Genomic DNA, 24,547 nt, shown 5'->3' with positions numbered 1-24,547 from the left:
GGGCCATTAGGGGTTTACCACGAGACCACAGAAATGTCTAGAAATGTCTATGTACATATATGCATCCTCACAGGGCAGTCCATTTAAGCCAGCCACAAGCATAGAACAATCCCCTCTAGCTACTCACCCCCACTGTTGTGCAAAGCTAGAAAAGTTGCGGAACTCTGTCCTAAAACATACTCTCAAACAAATGGAGTCTTTGAGCTCTTCTAATCCAACCCCCTGCTCACAGAGGAGATTGTATTCCATTCCAAACAAAATGAATGTCCAGCTCTTTTTGAAATCCTCCAATAATGGAGCACATACAGCTTCATGAGGCAATCTGTTCCATTGATTAATTACGCTCACTGTCAGTGCTTGTAGAAAGGGCTTTGAGCATTATAGTATTCTGAGTTCCATTTTAAGAGCAATCAGTTTCTTCCATAATATTTCTTTGTTTACTGTGTTGTTACTGTCTGACTGATATTTTTAGATGATGTGATGTTTCAATACAAAACAATTGTCATTAGTGAATCAGATGTGCTTAACAACTACTGGTTCTTCTACAAGAAAGCACTTTTCATCTACCTACTCTCAACCCTATTCAAGGGGAAGCTAATATAGATTTTAGTTACATCTGTTAGACAAATGGTCTTGAAATTGCCAGGGTCCATTTAATTCCTTTTTCATATATTGGAATTACAATACCATCTTGTAGAAATACATATTTATAATTCTTTTATAAAATGAGAATATCATTACATTGGCAAATATCATGAAAAAAAAGATATTCTTCACTAAAAGAATTAAATTATATAAAACTACTAAACAAAACAAAAGAATATCTAGAAAAATGGACAAATCTAAATTGCATATTTTATTTCTTTTATAAAATGAGAGTATCATTACATTGGCTAATATAATGGGGGGGGATGTGAGATTTCCTTTGCTGCTACATCTTGTTATTGTACAGAAGCCCCTTTGACTCAACACAGCTACCCCTCACATTCACAATTATGAGTTTGAATCCCATAAAGATTAAATGACAAAATCCATCACTCACCCATTCATAAACCAACATCCCATTCACTTTACCAGATAGCAAAACAGAAACACAAACCTGGGTGACTTTGTAGGGACCTACTAATGTTGACATCTGGGTGGAGATGTCACTGTCAGCTCCATCAAAATCACCAAAAGGTTGTCCTTTCTTCCACAGCTATAATTGGGAACATTAGCTTCTCCAGTAGATAACATGTCAGCAAGGCATCTGAAGTGCCTAGTGTGTTTGAATAGTTGTCATAGATATTGTAGCCAAGGGTGAGATTTTGTAGAAGCTGGGGACTTTTGTTAACCACCTCGATATTGAAAATTATGCATAATATTCTTTGCTTTGTATGAGGTAAACTAGTGTAAAACCATGTTAATATTAGGGTTATCAATAGCAAAAATTAAATACTTTTTCTCTATTTAATCCTCTTTTCCTCCACAAGCTAAATGAGACATATGTCAATATTGATCCATACCAGAGATAAATAATAGTGACCCTTCACTATTTTTGAAATTGTGAATGTTCAGAAGATGGGATGGAGATAATCATCCAAAAGGATTAAATTAGAAATACCCCACTATTTGAAGCAGAACTAATTTTTATCAGCCCAGTAACCAATTTGCAGAATACTTCAGTCATTAAAACAAAAACAATATACATGGCAGAGGATTTTTAATACGTGATTCAGAAAAGCTGTTCTAAAGGATGTCATCCTCTATTATTAAAACATGAATATCAATCTACTTTCATAAAATATAGAAATGACCTGGCCAGAGGAAACTACAACAGCAATCATTATTTTCAAGAAAACTTAGTATTCAAGTCATGAACTGAGGATTGAACAGGAAGAGGAAAATAATGTGGGTTTCTTTCAGGTTTTGAACCTCTCCTACAAAATAAGACAAAAGTTAGAGGCTGTGGAAATCAAAAGGGTTCAAGAAATTAGTCAGAGTAATAGAATAAGAATAATAGAATAAGAGTAATAGAATAGGAATAGGAAGAGGGTGTTAGAACTGCAAATGGAGGGAATGAAACTCCATCACAGTGAATGACTTACAACTGAATCTGACTAGAAGGAGCTATGTTGAAAGGTAATGTTGCAAGTGCTATTTTTGATGTAGAGACAACTATATTTATGAGAAAATTTCCTGGCCTATAATAGCTCCATGGCTTTTCTCTATCCTGGTGGTCCAAATTCAGTGCGCATTTCTTTCCAAGATTTCCAGAGACTGATTGGGGCATCAGCAGCATCAGAAGCAGAAGCAGGAGGTCCATAATTCATGTGGATGAATCAATCTCCTTCCTGTTTCTAAAGAACAATAGGGAGAATTGGAAGCAGTCACACAGGATGGAATATCCAGTGGCTTTCCTTATTCAGAAAGAAACAAACCAATGTTTACCTAGAAGAGATGGGGGGGGGGGAGAGGACATTGAAGATCACAGCTCCTGCCTGGGAGTTGTGGGCCACAAAAAGTATAAGCTGTGGCATTTATCCTTTTCTAATACAAGATTCCTTCCATGCCACTTCGATGTGATGTTTACATCAAAGGCAGTCACTGGAGGAGGAGGAGGAGGAGGAGGAGGAGGAGGAGGAGGAGGAGGAGGAGGAGGAGGAAAGGTCTCAAGGCCTGTGAAGTGATAATTACAATGAGAAGTAACTTGTCCTTTTGGGATCCTGAACCTCTTTCATCGATGAGGGGCAGGTGGAGAAAAGTACATTAATTAAAAATCACAGATAGACCCCTTGTGGCAGTGTTGTACAATGGTTCACAGTCCTTCTTGTTAGGAAATGTCCATCATGTGATGCTGAAGCAAGAGACCTCCACAGTCAAGGTGACTTCTACTGTCCTTCAATGTGATCTTTTGCCTCCAGAGACTGCTGGAAGTTTGATGCCATTCTACATTGGTGACATTTAACTCTAGTGCTGCCTGTGCTCTAACACCATGGAAGCAATCATTATCCTTGAACCCAACCAATGAACGGCTGCAAAATTTTTTACTAACACATTGTGGACATGGCTCATTTTATGGGAGTGGCATGCCAGCCATATGACTAGGTGGGAGTGGCTTGATGATCATATATCCAGGGGATGGCTTAAGGGTCATGTGACTGTCTTAAAGATGGCCAACTTAACGTCACTCAGATCAAGGGATTGGGTTAGGGTTAGGGTGCCTAGCCTCTCCTCGCCTCAAAGAGATAAATTTTCCCTATCTATTTACTATTACTGAACATCCAAAATATGCTATTTGTGGAGAGGAGTGTGGTCAGAGCCGTGACTAGACGGCTTCTCCTTCGCGCTTGCAGGGGCATGTCCAATCCCTGCTGTTTGGAGTTAATGATTCCTTTCGGATTGGCCCGGAACCTCCTGGAGTTCATGTGTGAAAAAGGGGTCATCATGGTTTCCTGTTGTTTTGGGGGCTGGCATGCATCGTGACAGTTAGAGCTGGAAGCTCGACTGGCAGTGGGTGAAACGACCTCAGTCACCATAGCCACGTTGACTATGTGCCGTAAAGATAGGATTGAAGCATTGGGAGTCATCTGGAAGAAGAAGAAACATAAGCTCTTGTGCTGGAGGGTGAGAAGAATAAAAACCTGTTGGAAAAAGTGAGCAATTTTGCCAGAGGGGACCTTGATTTGGATTTTTAAAAATCTCTTTGTTTCCAAAGTTGGGCGGAAGTGGAAATTTATTTATTTATTTGTTTGTTTGTTTGTTTGTTTGTTTGATTGATTTTAATGCCGCCCTTCTTCTTAGACTCAGGACGGCTTACAACATGTTAGCAATAGCACTTTTTAACAGAGCCAGCATATTGCCCCCACAATCCGGGTCCTCATTTTACCCACCTTGGAAGGATGGAAGGCTGAGTCAACCTTGAGCCAGTGAAGAGATTTGAACCGCTGACCTTCAGATCTACAGTCAGCTTCAGTGGTCTGCAGTACAACACTCTACCTGCTGCGCCACCCCGGAAATGGCTGTGGCTGTACTATTTTTGGACATATTATTCAGCATTTAAATTAACTTTAACATTTAATTAAAAACCCAAGAAGTTTACAAATTGTTTTTTTCTGTGGAAGTTGGGAACACAAGACTGGACTTTCAGAATTAGCATAATTTAAATTTCAAAGTTTATAGAAGGCAGAATTGAAGAATTGGGAGTAACCGTGATTGCATACTGATGACATCTGCTGATGAAGTTGAGGCAACTTTTGGTTGGACTTGTTCACTGAATTTGTCTTTGATGCAATGGGATTGGCCATATTTTTTTTTCTTTTTACAAATGATAAAGAGGAACTGAAAAATAAATAAAAAGAGAACATCTTGGTCTTGAACTTTATTTGAACTTGGAAAGGGTGAGAAGGAAAGAAGGATATAATACGTTTTGGAAAAAATTGGCTTCTGGATGCTATAAAGGTTAATTGGATATTTGGATAAAAAATTTTGATACATTAACTTTGCAAAAGATGGAAGACAAAAGAGATTTGTTCAAAGATATACTTAAAGAGATCCAGGAATGGAAAGAAGATATTAGAAATGAAAACACCTTTTTCTATGCTGAAAGCTCACATCAAGACTGTAGTGAAATTGAAGGAGAAGAAGAAAAGAGTCTTCAACAACTAGAATTGAATGAGCAACAAAAAAATGCAAATAGAAAAGTATCACCAGAGGGGCATTCCCAAAAGCAACTGATTAAAGGACACAACATTAATGAAATAGTGGTTTTTAGAAACGAATTGAAAAATGGTTTGATTGAAGGAGGGGTTGATGGGATTGATGGTCATATTCTCAATGATTTAAGCACTACTTTAAGCACTAAGAAAATAAAGAATAGATATGACCTGACACCCAGGAAATGGCAAATAAGAAAAAAGTCAGAATGGAAATTGAAAAGATTCTATATTTTGGTAAAAAGGGAGGCAAGGAAAAAATATATGGGTTTAAAATGATAAAAAATAAAAGCCCTGAGGATTGGCAAAGATGGCATATTGCGGAGGGATGACAGATTATTAAATATGCATCAACTATGAAATGATGTAGTTAGATTAATTAGGTGTTGTTTTTAAGATATATTTTAAGTTATTAAATTTTATTGAACTATAGAATTATATAGAAATACTGTAGATATATTTTTATTATTGGATTATTGAAATTATTGGGAAAGATAATGACAATGAAGTGATAAATATTTGAATAATAATTGATTATGATTTGAAATGAAATATGATTATAATATTAAGATGATTATTAATCGAAGATTCAAAATAATGGGTTAGTTAACTTTTATATTGTTATAGTTTTTTTGTTTATTTTGTTTTTTTGTTTTTTTCTTTGCTCTTTTCTTTCCCTTTTTTATTATTTCTAGTTGATTAATTCTTTTTTCTTGTATTGTTTAGGAGAATACATAAGAAAGAGGAGTAGGCACTATGGCATATCTGAAGTATTAAAGGAGAAGGATATTATTTTAGTAAGGTTTAAAAGAAATTAAGCTTGAATTCAATTAGACAAAAATTAGATATCTAGATGACAAAATTAGAGGTCAAGGTTGGGGGGGGTTGGATTGATACCGAAAGTAATTAATTTGGAACTAATAACTTTTTGGGGGGAGATTAATTATAAATAATGTACTAACTTGATACTGTTTTTATTATAACATGAAAATATTTTTAAATGTATTGAAGAAGATTGTATGGAGAAAAATTAAAAAATACCCAAAATATGCTATTTAATTCTAATTATATATGCCATATGTGTACATACATATTACACACAAGCACACAAAAATATACATTATCTACTATATAAACTGTATGTATATGTACATGCATACACACACCCATGCACGCACAGCTCTTCTAAAATTATACACATTCAACCTCACTTATTATGATAGCAAAAACATACCCAGAGCCCAGAAGGGGAAAAAATAAAAAAATAAAAAATCTTTCTACTGGTTCTGTGTACCTGAACATATCCGTAGGAGCCCATCACTGAAGCCAACCTAATGTTATGTGTTTGGGATTTTCTTTTCAATAGGATTTCCATAAAACAATCCCAAATTGGAGCTGATTTTTGAATTTCTTATAACTAATTTTTTCTAGAAATATCATTTTTATGCATGACAACAGACTGAGAGACAAAAAAAAGATGGCCTATTGACTGCATCATTAGGTGGTTATAGAATAATAGATAGAAGATTTTTTCCATACTGGAAGAGACAGCATTTTCAAATTTTTACATCTCCAAATTTCATGATTTATTAATTACCCAAATGCGTTGTGAAGTCTGCAGCTGAGATGGTGGCAGCACCCCAGAGTGCAGTGAATGGTGTAATATGCCACAACCACCCAGTAGTTGATTTAGGACAACCTGTTGGAAGTTCCTCTGATTTTGTAGATGCACTTCTTTGACATTCTCACTTCTGAGACTTTATTTGAGCCTTGGTGTTGTGGTTACAATGCAGTACTGCAAGCTATTTCTGCCATCAGTTTGGCAGATCAAATATCAGTAGGCTCAAGATTGATTCAGCCTTCCATCTTTCCAAGGTCGGTCAAATGAGGACCCAGATTGTTGGGGGCAATATGTTTATCTCTGTAAACTGCTTTAAAAGGGTTGTAAACAGCAAAGGGCAGCCATTCGTGGCTCTGCTGGAACACTCCGGGGGGGGGAGGGCATGAGCGTGCACATGCACTCACACATCCTTCAGCTTCCTGTGCATATGCAGTGTGCCATTTTTCAAAATCCCGGTATTTCCTTGCTTCTACGTGTTGTGGTTGGCTCTCGCCTAGCTCCTGCCCCAAGGAATGTGGAGGTGGAGGAAACATCCACATGCCACAGGCCTGTTTTGCTCCCAATAGAATCTCCTGACAAAGTCTCCTCTGACGAAGGAAGCGTGAGTGGCAGGGAAGAGGGGAGTTTGGCAGACAGTCCAGGAGGAGATCAACCATCCTTATCATCCCTGGGTTCTGAACAAGAACGTATGACGGACCCTCACATGTGTAGAGTGATGCATACGAGAGAACAACTGAAGGATTATTACAGGAGATAAGTGAGGCCACCTGTGGTTGGGTGGGGCTGCTGTAATTAGTGTTACAGATAAAAATAGCAGCGTGCTGGTTTAGCCTCGTGGAAGTTTATCTGATTCATAGTTCGTCAAGATCGTGGTTTGTTGTTTCTCTGTTCAAGACTGTGTGTGGAATTTCTGGACTTTTGGAATTGGACTCAATTTCCCAGTTACTGGGTGAGAAATTGTATTGCATTTAACATGTGCCTTGTGTGTATCAGAAAATTCCTTTGACATTTAAAAAGGGAGGTTTTTTCTGCTTTTCTGTTGATAAAGACTTTTGGTTTTCCTTCTATCATGTGGTGTGTGTCTTTTTGGACTAATTACCCTGTAATTACGGGCGGTTGGGACACCCCAGCAGAACACTACACATGTGCGGAAGCAAGGAAATGCGGTGGGGTGAAGGGTGGGGTGGTTGAAGGATTCAGGTTCTCAGTTGGGAATGTTGCCCGGGAATCGAACGGCAGGTGATTGCGCTGGGGCAATTTTCATGCAGGAATAGCTCCACAAAGGAAACTTTCCCAACTGAGCACCTGAGTCCTTCCACCCCCCACCCCCCGCCTACCACCCTGATTCAATTGCTTTTGTCCACAGGCACACCTGAAAGCTTGTGTTCTGCTGCTGGAGCTCGGCAGCCTCGGATACCACCTTTCCAGCTGCTTCTCTGCCCCTGGCGGAGATCTTGGCTCGGCTTTGCCCTCCGCCGCTACCTGGTGGCAGTGAGACTGAGGGGGAGGGGGATTGGCTTAGAAGGGATAAATATGCAGGGGGGATTGAGTGAGAGGGGAACCATGTGACAATGATGATGAACCTATGGCATATTATGCCATAAATGGCATGGGGAGCCAATTGCTGGGCACATGACCTCAGGTACGACATGTATGCATACACTAGCCAGCTGATTTCTGGCCCAGTGGGAGTCAGGAAACAGGCTATTTCTAATATATAGAGGGGGTGAGGAAGACCTGTTTTTTAGCTCTTCCCAAGCTCCAGAGCCTTTCTAGGAGCCTGGGGAGGATGGAAACATCCTTCCCTACCCCACCCAAAGGCCCTCCAGAAGCCATAAATGGCCAGTTTCAAGTTGAGAAATGGGCCATTTACTTTACTTTGTTGTCAATAAAGTATTTCCCTTTTTATTATCTTGGTCTCCTGGAGATTTTTCTAACACTGTCTGAAATAGTGTAGGGTTTCCTGCCTAAGCAGGGGGTTGGACTAGAAGACCTCCAAGGTCCCTTCCAATTCTGTTGTTGTTATTATTAACCCAGACCCTCAAAGTTTGAGATAGCTCTTGTTGGAGCAGGAGATGCCCAGAGTCTGCTTCCAGCTTCCACTTAATGCAGCCTTATCACCTGTGTTGAGAGTGTGTATTAGTATTGTGTGAATGAAGCCTAATTGGGCAGCAATACTTACAGCAACTTGAGTAGCCATGTTGGGCACAAGTTATTTGAATAGCCTTGTTGGACATAGTAACCTAATCACTGCACCAAACTGGTCTGGTTCCTATTGGTAGAATCCCCTTAGCCTGGTCACTTCATCAATGGCTGTATTCCCATTCGTAATTTTTAACTGTGGTTTGTTTTCCGAAGTTGAATGTGTCGGCTGATGGGTCAGTGAATTACTGGAACCCTGAAGTACATGAATTTAGTGGAGACAAGCTGAACAATAGTTTGTAACTGAAATAACCAGGGACATTTTTCTTCCTGCAAGAATGACATTCACACAACACATTGCACTAAATCAGGGGAAATTATCATAGACAAACTGAATAAAGAAGTAGGTCAAAATCCAGACTCCTGAGAGACTATAAAAAAATCCCCACAAATATCAACAGTCATCCTTCCTCTTCTCCACTGGGAAAAAACCCCCTACATATCCACAAGGGCGCAAATCTGTCCAAAAAGGGGAATTCCTCTCATTTTATCTGGTACTCAAACCCTGAGAGTAGAAGTCATATAGCATTCTCTGGAGACCATATGCCACTATGGCAGACAGCAGAAGTCAATTCACTTGGCTATTGAAGCATCTTCCTCCAGCATCACTTTCTGGACATGTCCTGACAGGAAGGATGACAACCATTATAGAAGGGTGTCTTCAGGGGTTTATATGCAACATTTCATAAAAAGTATTTTCTCCAGCTGCCCCTATGTACATGGAGACCTGGAAGAGAAAAAATTATCACTCATAGTAATTATCACAATCCCAGACTTTTATTATTATTATTTATTATATTAGACATCTACTGCTACTTTTACAGTGACCACCTTTGATATAATATCAAACTGAAGCAAAATGGAATAGAACTAGCATTAGAAAAAGATATAAGTATCTTCTCATGCTGAATGGTTTGCACAAGATTTAGGACACAGACGGGCGGCTGAATGTACCTTTCTCTCTCTTTTTTTGGATGAAGCTCAAATTGTTTCTGTTTGTAAAAGGAAAGCCCCTGGATATTCCAGTTTCTGAGGGTACTTTGAAATTAATAATAACTGTAACTCTTCTTTGGAAACAAACAACTGATTCAGTTCCATGAATTATGGACCTCCTACTTCTGTTTTCAATGCTACTGATGTCCCAGGCAGTTTCTGGGAAGCTTAAAATGAAGTGCCCACTGAACTTGATGCACCTGGATAGAGAAAGACCATGGAGCTACTACAGGCCCGGAGACCATTCTATTGATATAATCACCAGTGCAGTAACAATACTCCAGAAAATATTTTTTTTCAATTGGCTTCCTTATAGTCAATCTCAGTAGTAAGTTATTCAATCTGATCAAATTGTATTCTTTCCACTTGCAGTTCTAAGACTGTCATTCTTTTGTCCTTGTTCTGCTTACTCCTATATTTCAGGAACTGATAAATTTTGTTGATTGATCAGATTTCCACAGGTTTCCTATTTTGTCTTTTTTAGCGGAAAAGACAAAAATGCAAAGATGGAACAGTTTACATAAATACATGAAAGAAGTCCAGATTATTTTCCTCTCCAAGTCCAAATTAGAATTTATGACTTGAATAATGCCTTTTGTTTAAAATAGTGATTGTTGTAGTAAACCCTTGACCAGCTCATTTTCATATTTTTATAACTGCTCATTGATATTCAATGCCTGAACCTTATAGGAATAGAGGATGACTTTTTTATAACAGCTTTTCTGGATCATTTATGAAATATCCTCTTCTTTTTATGATGGCTGTAACTTTAAAAATAAATTATTTTGCAGACAGGGTACTGTGCTGATGAGAATTACTGTTGCTATAAATAATAGACTATTTTCAATTCTTGCTTCCCATTTTCTCAACAGTAACAAATATTAAATGTTGATGGGTGACTATCCTCTATATTGCATTCAGACTCAATATACATGTGTTGATAAAAAGGATGAAATTGGGAAAATGTATTTTATTATGGCTGTTGATAATGATTGTATTAATCAAAGCATTTTTTTACACTAGTAAACCTTATACTTTCAAAGGAATAGAACGCTTTATTTTCACCATTCAAGAGATCACCAAAAATATTCAGTTCCAGAGCAATCTCACACTTGGCTACAATATCCATGACAACTATCTGAACACAATTGGCACTTCAGAAGTCTTGCTGGACATGCTCTCTACTGGAAAAGCCAATGTTCCCAACTACAGCTGTGGAAGGAAGGACAACATTTTGGCTCTTCTTGATGCAGCTGACAGGGAGATTTCTATCCAGATGTCAACATTAGTAGGCCCCTACAAAGTCCCACAGGTTTGTGTGTTTGTGTTTCTCTATATAGTAAGGTGAGTGGGGTGGTAGTGGGTGCAGGATAGTTCCATCCATATCTTGGAATTGTAGAGCTCCTTTTCACTCTGTCCATTGTATATGTTATGGCTGGGAACTTGGATGCACATTAGAATGGGAGCATGTATCAGAATAGTCATATTCTCTCATGATACCAACTCTATTGCTTTGGGGCTTCTACTGCATACTTGTGAAAGTGAGAAGAGGCTCTGTGTCCAATCAAAGGGTCTTCTGTACAACAGAAAATTGCAGCACTGATGGAAAGCTCACATTTGGTATATGATCTTAGAAAAATTATGATATTGCTGAACAAATGTCCTATTTATGAAAATAATTGTGAAAGAGAAGATTCACAATCATCAAAGAAAGTAACTGAGTTAGTTAAAATTCATGGTGTCAGTCCAAAGGCAATTGTTTTCCGGAGAAATGTTTTAACTAAACAAAGGGAATAGAGAAGTTATTGATAAAGAATATTTTTTCTCCCAGCAATCTAAAACTATTAGGATAATCAGTGCTTGCAACATAGATGTTTGTGAGAGTAAGAATATCAACCTTGCTGTCAAGGAAAATCAAGCTTTTCACAGGGTATGCTGTACCAAGTGCACTAATAAAACAGATGGTAAGGAAATGGAATTCAGGCACAAAACAGATTATATACACAATATATACAGTCAATTAAAATGTCTGTACACTAATACACAGAGTATGAGGAATAGAGTGAATTAGAAGTTCAAGTAAATGAGGGCAGATATGATATTGTTCCCATTACAGAAATATAGTGGGATGAAGCCAGAAGTGGGTTCCTCCTACCAGAGCACTGCACACCAAGACAACTAGACACAAGAACAGTTTTTTTCGAATGCCATCACTCTACTAAACAAATAATTCCCTCAACACTGTCAGACTTTCTACTAAATATGCCCTTCTGTTCTACTAGTTTTTCTCATCATTCCTATCACCCATTTCCTCCCATTTTGACTATATGACTGTAACTTGTTGCTTATATCCTAAGATTTTTATTAATATTGCTTCTTCATTGCTTATTTGACCCCTATGACAATCATTAAGTGTCGTACCACATGATTCTTGACAAATGTATATTTTATTTTATGTACGCTGAGAGCACCAAGATAAATTCCTTGTGTGTCCAATCACACTTGGCCAATAAAATTCTATTCTATTCTATTCTATTCTATTCTATTATTTACTACCACTTTGCTGATCGAGCACTTTGAGCACATGCTTTGTGCATGTACTTCGTGCTTTGTGTGTGCACCAAGTGCACACTGCATGAGCATGCAGTTTACAAAAACTATTCTGCTGTGCTAATCAGCTGGGAAGATAAAGGTAAGAAAGGAGCCTGGGCAGGCAGGTGGGCCAATCTGAATGTTGGGGACAACCAATTTGTTACCAGGTGATTGTTGATGTTACCGGTTTGCCCAAACTGCTGCAAACTGGTAGCAACACAACACTGGCTGAAACCCACAAACTGAATACACAGCTAGAGGTATTTAAATTACTTAAAAGAAACAGACTATATAAAAGAAATAACTACATCTTTACCAAAATAGAGCACAATGATGAAAACTGTCTTGAATGTATTTTTTGTCAATATAAAAGGCACGGGGAGGGGGGTTATATTGCAATAGGTGAATATTATGGGCTACACAACCAAACAGAGAAAATAGATGAATTTTTTGCTAGTCAGTTAACTAAGGTAACACATCACAATAGTAATGGAGCACTTTAACTACATCAACTGAGAGACCCACTCTGTATCAAGTGGAAAATCAAACAAGTTCCTATCAAACTTAGCAGACAACTTTGCCTCCCCAAAAATAGAGAAAGGAACTAGGGGAAATCACCCATATTGGACTTAATTCTCACTAACACAGATGGATTGATAGATAGTGGAGGAGGGGAGTGATCAAGCAATATTGAGTTCAATCTTATGCAAGCACAAGCAATAGAACAAAATATAACTAGAGTCTTGGACTTTAAGAGAGCTAATTTCAACAAACTTAGAGAGTTCTTGGGAAGGCTTTCATGGATGAGAATCCTCAAGGCAAAAACAGGAGTAAAGATAAAGCTCAAAGCTAACAAAGTCTTGTGACAAAAGTGGAAAAAAATAGCAACAAAAAAAGATTCTTTCAACATGTAAAAACAAGAAAAAAGAAAACAACCAGTCCATTAATGGGAGAAAGTACCAAGAAGGTGACAAGCAACAGGGAGAGAGCAGAACTGCTTAACTCATTTTTTGCATCAATCTTTACACAAAAGTGTGTGTGTGTGTGTGTGGGGGAACAACGACAGTCCAACACATCAAAAAAGTACCATAAAAAACAAATTAATAACGCAAGATAAAATAGGCAAGAAAATTGTAAACGAGGACCTGTCCACTCCAAACAAGTTTAGATTATTAGGACCAGATGGAGTACACATGATTCTGAGGGAACTGGCAGATGATGGCTGCAGAAAGAATATATAGAAGCAGAGAACAGTGTAGCAGTCTTCCAAAATTAAATATAATATGGCTTTTTATAGTAACAATATATTTCAGTTAATGTCTGCAGATGTGAGTCTAATTTGTTACTGTGTTTTCCCAAAATAAGACCATGACTTATATTTTTTGAACCCCTAAATAAGCACTTGGCTTTATTTTCACGAGGCCTTATTATTTCAGGGCACCTGGAGCAAGAATTAACTTTGCCCAATATTGGAAAAATACAGAAATCCCCTCAGAAAAAGCAGTAATTAATAAAATATATAATTGTTCTGAAATGGATAAACTGACAATGGAATTAAGAGGCCAAAAAGATTCTGGGTGTCATGAAATATGGGCAAAATGGCACAGATGAATTGAATTAAGAAATAGAAATAAAGAGATCACAAAAGATATATAACAATTAGTAAAATAAAGAATATAAATACTGTATCTAAATATGAATGATTTGAACAGGGACTTTGTGATTGTATGAAATAATACAAATATTACTGTAATTAATTAATATGTATATTATTATAGGATTTAATGACATATCTGATGTAGTAATGCAGAAATACTGAATGTTTGCTGATATCACAAGGGGTTTTTTTTTGCTATTGGTTCCCCCCCCCCCTTTGTCTGTCTTTTGTTGGTATTTATTTGTCTCTTTGGGATTCCCTTCCTCATTGCTTTTCCAGATCAGTCATAGAATTGCTTCAGAGACTGTGAGTGATAAAAGTAAATTCCCTTTTTTCCACCGGATGCTCCTCAAAGAAGGGTTTCAGTATTCAGCAATTGTCCGAGTGCTCCTGCACTTCAGATGGACCTTGATTGGTCTCCTTGCTCCAGACACAGATGAGGGAAATAATTTCCTCAGGACTTTTCCTCATTTGCTTTTCAGGAATGGAATTTGTGTCGTTATATCACAACAATTCTCAATGAGTGGATATCCAGTACCCTTCAGGGATTCCAGCTTTTCTCAGTGGAAACAAGTCAATGTCTTTGTTCACTTCACAGAACACATTATTGTTTCAAGCACATTTCACATTTTTCATCTAACCCTTGACATTTTGTCAGGACCCATCAGAGAGAAAATCTGGATCACTACAAGTTTGGGAAACTATAAAATTGGGTATAATGGATATCACAAATACATTCATAGTATTTGGAGCTTCGAATTTATGCAAAAAAGAAGCCCAAATTATGGTGCCTTTGAACCCTTTTCTTTTGTAGACTCCCAGTATGAAGAGAAGAATTTTCAGTGCTCTTTTTTAAAGAATGTTTTTTCTGTCAAAGGCCGGAAAAGATGCACCCAAAAATCTCCAGTGGAGACAGAACATGAACTCAATGGGATATTGGTTGAAAACAGTGACTCTGTTTACATTATCTTTATGACTCTGGCCCACGTCTTGATGGTTGCATATTCGTCCAGATCCTGGAGGAGAAGGAAGGAGGCCCAAGAGACAATGGAGTCTCCAAGGCTGCAGCCATGGCAGGTATGAGGTCCCAACAAGAATCCAACAAACTGAATTTCTCCTGAGAAGGAATCCATTAGAGAAAGAGGGGGATAATATCAACTTATTTTTTTATTATTTATTATTTATTATTTATTTATTTATTTATTCATTCATTCATTCATTCATTCATTCATTTTTTATGCCGCCCTTCTCCTTAGACTCAGGGCGGCTTACAACATGTTAGCAATAGCACTTTTTAACAGAGTCAGCATATTGCCCCCACAATCCGGGTCCTCATTTTACCCACCTCGGAAGGATGGAAGGCTGAGTCAACCTTGAGCCGGTGATGAGATTTGAACTGCTGACCTTCAGTTCTGCAGTCAGCTTCAGTGGCTTGCGGTACAGCACTCTACCTGCTGCGCCACCCCGACTCACAACTTCCTTGTGCTACAAAAAGGCCAACAGATTTGGACAATCTAGTTGCTTGGGGGTTGGGGGCATAATTTGCCAAGTAGCTGGTAGCAGATATATTTTGAATACATTTCTACTTTTAAAAGGATGATTGCATTTTTAACAATATTCCTGTATCTATGATTTGTGATGAGCACTGTAGAATTTTACTTTTATAAATTTGAAGAAGACTCTGAGAGCAATGGATGGTCTGAATCTCAGCTGGTTTCCTTTTTCCCTGTGTGAGCTGCTCCTGAATCATGCTGCAATGAGGAAGGCAACTTTCAGCTGTTTATTCCTGCAGAAAAAGAGCTTCATGCTTGGGACAGAGGTCCATTACAAGTACTCTGAGTAAAAGTTAGTTCAGAACTTTATACATAATGTTCCTTTGTTGTTTACAACAAGTCAGCCTATGCAACTTCTTTCACAAGATCAGAGTTTACACTTAGTTGATTACATTTGTCCTTTTTGATACATGATCACATTTGTTGTATTCAGAACAAGATTAAAAAAAAACCTTTCTAATCTTATTATTCTCAGGAAATTCCTGCTGTATGTAAGTTTTTCAAAGAAGCTGGCAAATAGGGGCACATTGAGAGTTTGCTTAGTAACTTAATCAATTCTAACTTTTGGTGGCTTGTTTCTAATGCAAGGGTCCTCTTTATGGACTTCAGTTTAGCATTCAATATCATCATTCCAGATATTCTTGTAACTAAACTAAATCAGCTAGCTGTGCCTGACCACACTTGTAAATGGATAATAAACATTGCCCCGGAAGCGGAGTAATGACGCTGACACAGTGTATGGGTTAAAAATAGGGTCACTTTATTAAATTAACATAAATTTGAATAACGTAAATTTAAATACGTAAATTTAAATATTCAAATTCAACTATAAACAAAGGACCTGCAGAGGCCAAAAACTAACGGGGCAGAAATTCCTGCCAAAACCTTCCTGGGCAACATTGGGCAAAAACTCCTTGCTGAACCAGGTGAAGGTAGCCACCTTCACCTGGATCTAAGCCATGCCCCTTGGCGTGTGGTAGGAGCTCACCCTCCAATCCCCGAGGGAAATTGGATCCGGTGAGTCCCATGGGCATCCTCTCTCCAATCCCTGAAGTTGTAAAAACCTATAGTTCCTGGAGAGAGGCGGTCCATCAACCCTTTAAGAGATTCCCAAAGGAGCATGCGTGGTTGCTCCTACTGCCCATTTCCGCCCCTAACCTGCCACGGAGGGGGGTTAGATCTCAATCCTGGCCCCCCGACTTCTCCCAACCTCCTATATTAAGTCCTGGAGGAACCTCTGCAGGTCCGACAGAAAAATGGCATTCCCTTCATCTAAGAAGTGAATGCCGTCAGCTTGGTAGAGCCAGGGCATTGAAAACTTTATCAGGGGATGTTTACTACTAACCCCCCTGACCCCCTTACCACCTTACCACCAGCCTGGTTACTGTAACCTGGCCTCGTTGGCAGCCTTAGGCGCTAAGCATTCTGCCAGACAACTCTGGGAAGAATCTCGGCCACGCGTATCGCGTGTCCGGGAGAGCAGAAGCTATGGCCCAGAGGTCATTGGGGGTTTGACAGCATGCTGCCACACCCTACAAAACTCCAAGGTCACTGCCCCCAAGTTGGATACCAACAACTTGGGGGCTCTCTTGGAACGGCACTGGCCAAAAACCAGAGGGAGGAGCCCCTCTCAATGAAGACCCCTGCGGCCGACCAGACAACATCCACAGGCCCAGGGTCAGCTGCGATCCAGAGGACAACCTCGCAGCATACCTTCCAGCCCGAAAAATGAAACTGTGCCCACAGAGCCATGTGGCACCCCTGGAAGCAAAACCGGCTGAAAGACAAAACAGAGGTTAAACGCAGCCGATAAGGTGGGACCCTAATGAAAGGCCCTAACATAAGATTGGAAGGCAGATGACCTCCAGCACCCTACGGCCAGATCCCTTCATCCGTGAAAACCAATGCCGCAGCCACGGTGGCGGTACACATCTGATAGGAATGCGTGCCAGACCTTGACAGGTCAAAGCCTACCAAACTAAGGCTCTAGATGTGACCGTCCAAAACTGATACTTGGTTAGAGGGGCCCCAGTAGCGTGGTGGAAAAATTCCCTGGGCTTCCGGCGGACAGCACAGAAGGCCACCAAAGCTGAAAATGGGCACCCTTTATTACTACTGGCACAAGGTAACCCTTCCACCCTGGCCCAGCTGGTCCGTTTTGGACCAATGCAGGCGGAGTGAGACCCCTATCTCGTTATGTTGCGCATCACACCACTGCGACACACGCAAGCTGTTATCCCTATAGGAGGTGGTCAAAACCTCATTTATCCAAAAGGCTCCAAAAAAGAGCATCATTGCTGTCGCGTGGGACAGGCCGGCTTCGTGCGTGAAGATTAAAGATAAATAAGGCAATGGGTCCAGATGGCATCCACCCCAGAGTTCTTAAAGAACTCAGATCAGTCATTGCTTCCCCCCTGACTGATTTGTTTAACCAATCCTTGTTAACAGGAGAAGTTCCTGAGGATTGGAGAATGGCCAGTGTTGTGCCTATCCACAAGAAGGGAAGTAGAGAAGAAGCTGGTAACTACAGGCCAGTTAGCTTGACATCAGTTATAGTTAAAATGATGGAGACTCTACTCAAAAAGAGGATAAATCAGCACCTAAAAAACAATAACTTATTGGACCCAAATCAGCATGGCTTTACTGAAGGCAAATCATGTCAGACTAATCTCATTGATTTCTTTGACTATGTCACAAAGGTGTTGGATGAAGGTGGTGCCGTGGATATTGCCTATCTGGACTTCAGCAAAGTCTTTGATACGGTTCCACATAAAGAGCTGATAGATAAATTAGTGAAGATTGGACTTAATCCCTGGATAGTTCAGTGGATTTCAAGCTGGCTGAAGCATAGACATCAGAGAGTTATTGTTAATGGCGAGTATTCTGAGCAGAGACAGGTTACAAGCGGTGTGCCACAAGGGTCTGTTCTGGGTCCTATTCTTTTTAATATGTTTGTGAGTGACATAGGGGAAGGTTTGGTAGGGAAGGTTTGCCTATTTGCCGATGACTCTAAAGTGTGCAATAGGGTTGATATTCCTGGAGGCGTCTGTAATATGGTAAATGATTTAGCTTTACTAGATAAATGGTCAAAGCAATGGAAACTGCAGTTTAATGTTTCCAAATGTAAAATAATGCACTTGGGGAAAAGGAATCCTCAATCTGAGTATTGCATTGGCAGTTCTGTGTTAGCAAAAACTTCAGAAGAGAAGGATTTAGGGGTAGTGATTTCTGACAGTCTCAAAATGGGTGAGCAGTGTGGTCGGGCGGTAGGAACAGCAAGTAGTATGCTTGGCTGCATAGCTAGAGGTATAACAAGCAGGAAGAGGGAGATTATGATCCCCTTATATAGAGCGCTGGTGAGACCACATTTGGAATACTGTGTTCAGTTCTGGAGACCTCACCTACAAAAAGATATTGACAAAATTGAACGGGTCCAAAGATGGGCTACAAGAATGGTGGAAGGTCTTAAGCATAAAACGTATCAGGAAAGTCTTAATGAACTCAATCTGTATAGTCTGGAGGACAGAAGGAAAAGTGGGGACATGATCGAAACATTTAACTATGTTAAAGGGTTAAATAAGGTTCAGGAGGGAAGTGTTTTTAATAGGAAAGTGAACACAAGAACAAGGGGACACAATCTGAAGTTAGTTGGGGGAAAGATCAAAAGCAACGTGAGGAAATATTATTTCACTGAAAGAGTAGTAGATCCTTGGAACAAACTTCCAGCAGACGTGGTTGGTAAATCAACAGTAACTGAATTTAAACATGCCTGGGATAAACATATATCCATCCTAAGATAAAACACAGAAAATAGTATAAGGGCAGACTAGATGGGCCGTGAGGTCTTTTTCTGCCGTCAGTCTTCTATGTTTCTATGTTTCTAAGTGCACAGCCTGACCCGTGCTTTGCTTAGGGCGGACAGCTGTGCGATGCAGAAAGGTCATTGGGCGTTAGCCACCGGGGGGGGGGGGGTCCATTCCCGGGACCATCCTTCCAACATCCTTCTGCGCAAAAGTCATTGCCGGTGTCGTAGCGCTGCGAGCCTTGGTGATACATGCCAAGCCCGACAGCCTACCCCTGATGGTCATAATTGATAACCCCAGTGATGTAACAGCACGCAGTGCTGCCATAACTCGTCAATGGGTATGGACCAGGAGGCCTGTAACCCTGTTACTACCGGAAATCATGACTCATCACCTGCTCATTGGTAATCAGCCTGGGTACTTGTGGCTAAGACAGCCCAAATGGCCCGATCTGCCTTCCACCTACAGGGCTCAGTATTCCCACTTGGCTCCAGTACCGCCGGGGCATGCTGTCTGTGGGCTCTGTACCCTGGGCCCCACGCCTGGAATCTGGTTGACTGTCCACGGGTAAAGTGTCAGCTGCGCCCTTTTCCACCTGGAACATGGGCGCTGGGAACAAGGCATGCAGGGCCAGGGCACTGCTCATGAAAAAATGACCAGTTACTTAACCCATTCGTTCTTAGGTGATAAGGAATTAACCATGTGGACAACAGCCAGGTTATCATGCCAAAAGCAGACAGTCCAGGTGACTAACTGGTCACCCCGCAGTTCTATGGCTACAACTAAAGGGAAGAATGCCCAAACAGTGAGATCCCTACAAATACCGGCCACTGCCCGTTCAGCAGGCCATAGGCTGTAAACCCCTGAAGTTGCCTCAGGGACACCTATTTAAGGCATGACCCTCCTTCCATTTAAGTCGTGTCCTGTCTAATTCTTGGCAGGCAGTCTGCCAGACTGCATGGTGGTGTCTAACTCTATCCCCTGGGCTGATCCTGGAGGACGGTCCCTCCATCTTCACGGGAGCTAAGGGAACATAACGTGTCAACTGCCGTCATCAACTCCTGGCATTGGGGCGCGCCGACCAGGCCTGCCCAATAAGTCAGCCAGGTAGGATGACTGATTTGGATTCTGTTCGTCCCCTGCACATCCAGTCAAAGAAGGCACTGAGGCTCCCAAGAGAGCACACGAAATTGAACATCCCATGAGGAGGGTCCAAAACATGTAGTAGCCCCCTCGAACTGAGGGCCCAGGAGATCAAAGATGTCCAGGTGTATGGGCAGGAGCCTAAAGGCTGACTTAATGTCGCTCCTGCCCGTCAATGCCCCTATGCCACAAGCCCCTACCATGGATATGGCCATGTCAATGGGCGCTACCATACAGAAAAAGGTCCTCGGGGGTAAAGTCATAACCCAACGCACCCTGGGCAAAGGCAAATGAGGAATCAAGATATACGCCTTGGGCTTTCAAGGCACTACCCCAAGGAGATACTCACTTGGAAAAGAAGGGGGGAAGGGAAGGGGCCTCATTAACTTCCCCATGATTTTAATCCAAACTGTTCTTCCTTTCCAAGAACCATTTAAGGTTCTGTGAAAGGAAGGACCCGCTGGGGCCCTGATAGGGGATTCTAAAAGCCCTTGCAAAAACCTCGGAGAATGGCATCCATGCAGTCACGCGGTGATATCCCTGGAGGAGGCTGGCCAGTTGGTCAAGCCTGACCAAACTGGGACCCTTTCACCGGAGCTGTGGCTGGTATGCTTCTATCATGGTTCTATTCCTAACTGGGCAGGGCAGACATGCAGGCATGAGTGCCGCCGCATTTGCCACAAGCATGGCAGTATTTACAAGAGGCAAGGAGGAGGTCATGCTCGGACCGCCCTTAAATAGGGCAATCCAGGACCTCCCCCCAAGCCCAGAATGCAGCGCACCAAACTTCCAGTTTCGCTAGAAACCAGAAGTTCAGAGCTCAGAAGAGCTCAGAGCAGCATCCCCTTGCTCCGGGGGCAATTTCGGTCAGCGGTTTAAGCCGCCAGCTGTGCATTTCTAACAGGCAGAAAGCAGCAGGTGAAGCTAGGCAGAATCACATCAGATACCTGGATAATTACACCCCCCCCCCGGGCTGTTTCTCTCTCCCCATTTTTCTTCTCTATATACCAAGAGACTTTTCAGGCTTTAAGGAAGAAGGACCATAAACTTTCTCCTCATACTGAAGAACTGGAGATTATGTCAGGCTGGATAAGAGTTATATTATCTTATATTCTGATTCAATATAATTGTGCTTTTATACTTGTATCTTAAATTGTGCTTTTATACTTGCATTTTATTGGGAGGGGAGAGTATTTTAGCTTAGAGAGTATATGTGTCTGAAGATGTATATTTGGAAGATTGAATGAGAGGCTGTTTTAATTAATCTGTGGGCAGTGAAGGGCTATCAAAAAGTTTACTACTGGGCGCGGCTTATGAAGGATGCCTTGCATTTTCTTTCAACATCTTTCAGTGCAAATTAGGTGCTCTGGGGTGGAGATCAATTTTTGCTACCCCACTGCATTCCCCCCTCCCACTGAGGCAGTAGCCCACCCCATCTTAGGGTATTTTTTATAGTAGATGATGGTTTAGAGTTGTTTAACTATTTTATAGGGGAATAAATTCTTATTGATGGATGATTGTGTATGAATAGATGGAGGGTACGATTAGGATGAATGGGCTGAATGGTAGGGTCAGTCTGTCTGGCAATGTAGGGAAAGGGGGGCTTATCTCTGGGGTGGCAGAGGGCCAGTATATTCCGGTCTTGCTGGGGAGAGGCAGATATGGTGGGATACATAGGGTAGGCTGCTCTCGGGGAAAAAGAGCTTGCTGCTTGAAAGCGATCCCTTGTTCCGGTTCCATGAGCTTAGTTTGGGGTGCTGGTGACAAGCAAAATCCGGACCCCGGGCTCAGGCTGTTGCTACTTAATGTCAGGTCAGTTGTAAATAAAGCTCCTCTCATCCAGGATTTACTCCTGGATGAAGAGACCAACCTGGCATGTGTGACTCAGACCTGGCTGGGTCCAGAGGGAGTGGTTCCTCTCTCTGAAATGTGCCCAGCTGGATTTCAGGTGTGGCACCAGCCATGACCCCAGGGAAGGGGGAGTGGCTATTGTAACTAAGAAGACCATCAGCCTATGCAGGCTTGCTGCTCCTGAGATAGTGGGTTGTGAATTCTTCTTTGTGAAGTTAGATCTAGGGGTTCAGATGGGCCTTGTTGCTCACATATCTGCCTCCCAGCTGTGTGTCAATAGCCCTGCCTCCACTACTGGAGGAGGTAGCCAGGCTGGTGGTAGAGTTCCCCAGACGTATTGTCTTGGAGGACTTAAATCTACCATCACTAGGCAAATCCGCTGGGATGGTGCAGGAGTTCGTGGCCACCATGGCAACCATGGACCTGACCCAAGTAATTCAGGGTCCGACTCACAAGTGGGGGCACACTCTCAACATGGTATTCCTCTCAGAGCAGTTGAATAATAATTTGAATTTAAGGGGCTTAAGTACCTTTGATTTGTCTTGTTCAGATCATTTTCTCTACTGCTCGATTTTAAGGCTCCAATCTTCCCCTGCAGGGAGACAGAACTGATTAGGAGCTAATGCTACATTACCGATCTTAATGTAGCATTAGCTCCTGTGGTCATTTTTCCTGTCTTGTGTACCTGGGAGCAGTTTAGCTTGGGAACTTTCATCTTGAAAAATCTATGCTTTCTGGTAATCCACCTGTTGTTTTCAAGGAGTTTATGAACTTTTTGCTGTTGTTCAATTTATTTGATAACTGCTGCAGAATGTTCTCTATAATTGATCAAATGTGTCTAGTATATTTTCTCCATATATATTTTTTCAATATATGATTGACAAATTTTACTGAACTTTTCTCATTCACTTACGGACTTAATGGTATCAGTTGTCTTGATCAAGGTTGTTGGCACATTAAAAAAACTCTAAAAGAAAAGATCATACATAAAAATACCAGGTGAATTGTTTCTTTCTGCTTTTAAAATTCCTGGATGTTTCCATTCTAGTTCCATCCCTTTCTGGAGAAGAATGAATTCTACAATCTTTCCCATTGGAATATTTACATGGATGATAATAGAGAAATGGTGGCAGATATGGACATCGAGTTCATGGTGATTACACCTGAAGGAGATTCGATGAAAAGAAAACTGGGGAATATTGAAAAAGAAAGAATTATTATTAACAATATTGCTCTTTCATGGTTAAATTTGCTCAACAAGGTGGGTAAAATATTGATGTTTTTTTTCTTTTTCTAAAGATTTTGACTCATTTCAAGCTGGTTCATTCATTTTATTTCATTTATTTATTTTGTCAAGCATTGATAAGATTACAGACAAAGTATAAACATGATTATGAATATATATAATATATAATATATATAATAATATATAATATATAAGTCCAAGCATGTTTATGAGTACATAATATTTTACAAATATATGGGGATGTTAGGACAGGGATGACAGGCATGCTGCTGTGCTTATGCACTGCCTTACAGACCTCTTAAGAATGGGGTGAGTTCAAAGGTGGACCATCTAAGGTTAAAATTTTGAGGATTTGGGAAAGAAACTACGGAGTCAGGTAATGTATTCTAGGCAGTGATCACTCTATTGATGAACTCAAATTTTTTGCAATCAAGTTTGGAGTCACTTACATTAAGTTTGTATCTACTGTGAGCTTGTGTATTGTTGTAGTGGAAACTGACGTAGTCATTGACAGGTAGGACATTGTAGTGGATAATTTTGTGTGTTACACTTAGGTCAGATAGAAGGCCCATAGTTCAAAATTTTCTAGGTTTAAAATTTCCAGACAGATGAGTTGTATTTGAGGATTGGTCTAGCAAATATTTTTTTATGTTCTGGTTAAAAGTACAATATTCCCATAGAAGACATCAATGCCCTTGAAAATGTCCAAAGATACTTCACCAGAAGAGCCCTTCACTCCTCCACTCGAAACAGAATACCCTACGAAAGCAGACTATCAGTCCTAGGCCTAGAAAGCTTAGAACTACATCACCTAAAACACGAGCTAGATCATATGCTGCAAAGTTCTACCTGTCAGTGACTATTTCAGGGCCACCATCAGGAATTTTGGGGCCCCATACAGCCTAAGTGTCTGCCCCCCCCCCGGCCATTTTAAAACTACTGCCCCCCAAATCCCGTGCCATGCCCACCATGGCCACACACCCTGGGCAAGCCCTCCCGTGGCCCTCTGAGGTCAAACAGAGCCATGATGTGGCCCTCAATGAAATTGAGTTTGACACCCCTGGCCTAGAGGCTAAATCCTATGAACAAGGGCTAAGAGAATGAGTATGTTTAGCTCAATAAATAGAAAACTGAGGGGGAATATAATAGTAGTTTCCCAATCCTTAAAGGGCTGCCACAGAGCAGATGGCAT

General features: G+C 40.7%; 1 protein-coding gene across 1 annotated transcript in view; it reads left to right on the top strand.

The window, feature by feature from the left end:
- Nucleotides 1-4,490: 4,490 nt before the first annotated feature.
- The window catches only part of LOC139159161 (vomeronasal type-2 receptor 26-like), a 31,780-nt gene continuing 11,723 nt past the window's right edge, over nucleotides 4,491-24,547 (top strand). Inside the window, exons 1-6 of the mRNA XM_070736514.1 lie at nucleotides 4,491-4,931; nucleotides 6,421-6,531; nucleotides 8,674-8,756; nucleotides 10,534-10,822; nucleotides 14,039-14,836; nucleotides 23,158-23,370. Of these exons, the coding sequence (XP_070592615.1) occupies nucleotides 4,491-4,931; nucleotides 6,421-6,531; nucleotides 8,674-8,756; nucleotides 10,534-10,822; nucleotides 14,039-14,836; nucleotides 23,158-23,370 (1,935 nt within the window). The remainder of the gene's footprint in view (nucleotides 4,932-6,420; nucleotides 6,532-8,673; nucleotides 8,757-10,533; nucleotides 10,823-14,038; nucleotides 14,837-23,157; nucleotides 23,371-24,547) is intronic.

This window comes from Erythrolamprus reginae, chromosome 2 (genome assembly GCF_031021105.1).
Source record: "Erythrolamprus reginae isolate rEryReg1 chromosome 2, rEryReg1.hap1, whole genome shotgun sequence".
Taxonomy (NCBI): domain Eukaryota; kingdom Metazoa; phylum Chordata; class Lepidosauria; order Squamata; family Dipsadidae; genus Erythrolamprus; species Erythrolamprus reginae.
Note: the sequence above shows the minus strand (reverse complement) of the source record. Positions and strands in the feature narration are given on the sequence as shown.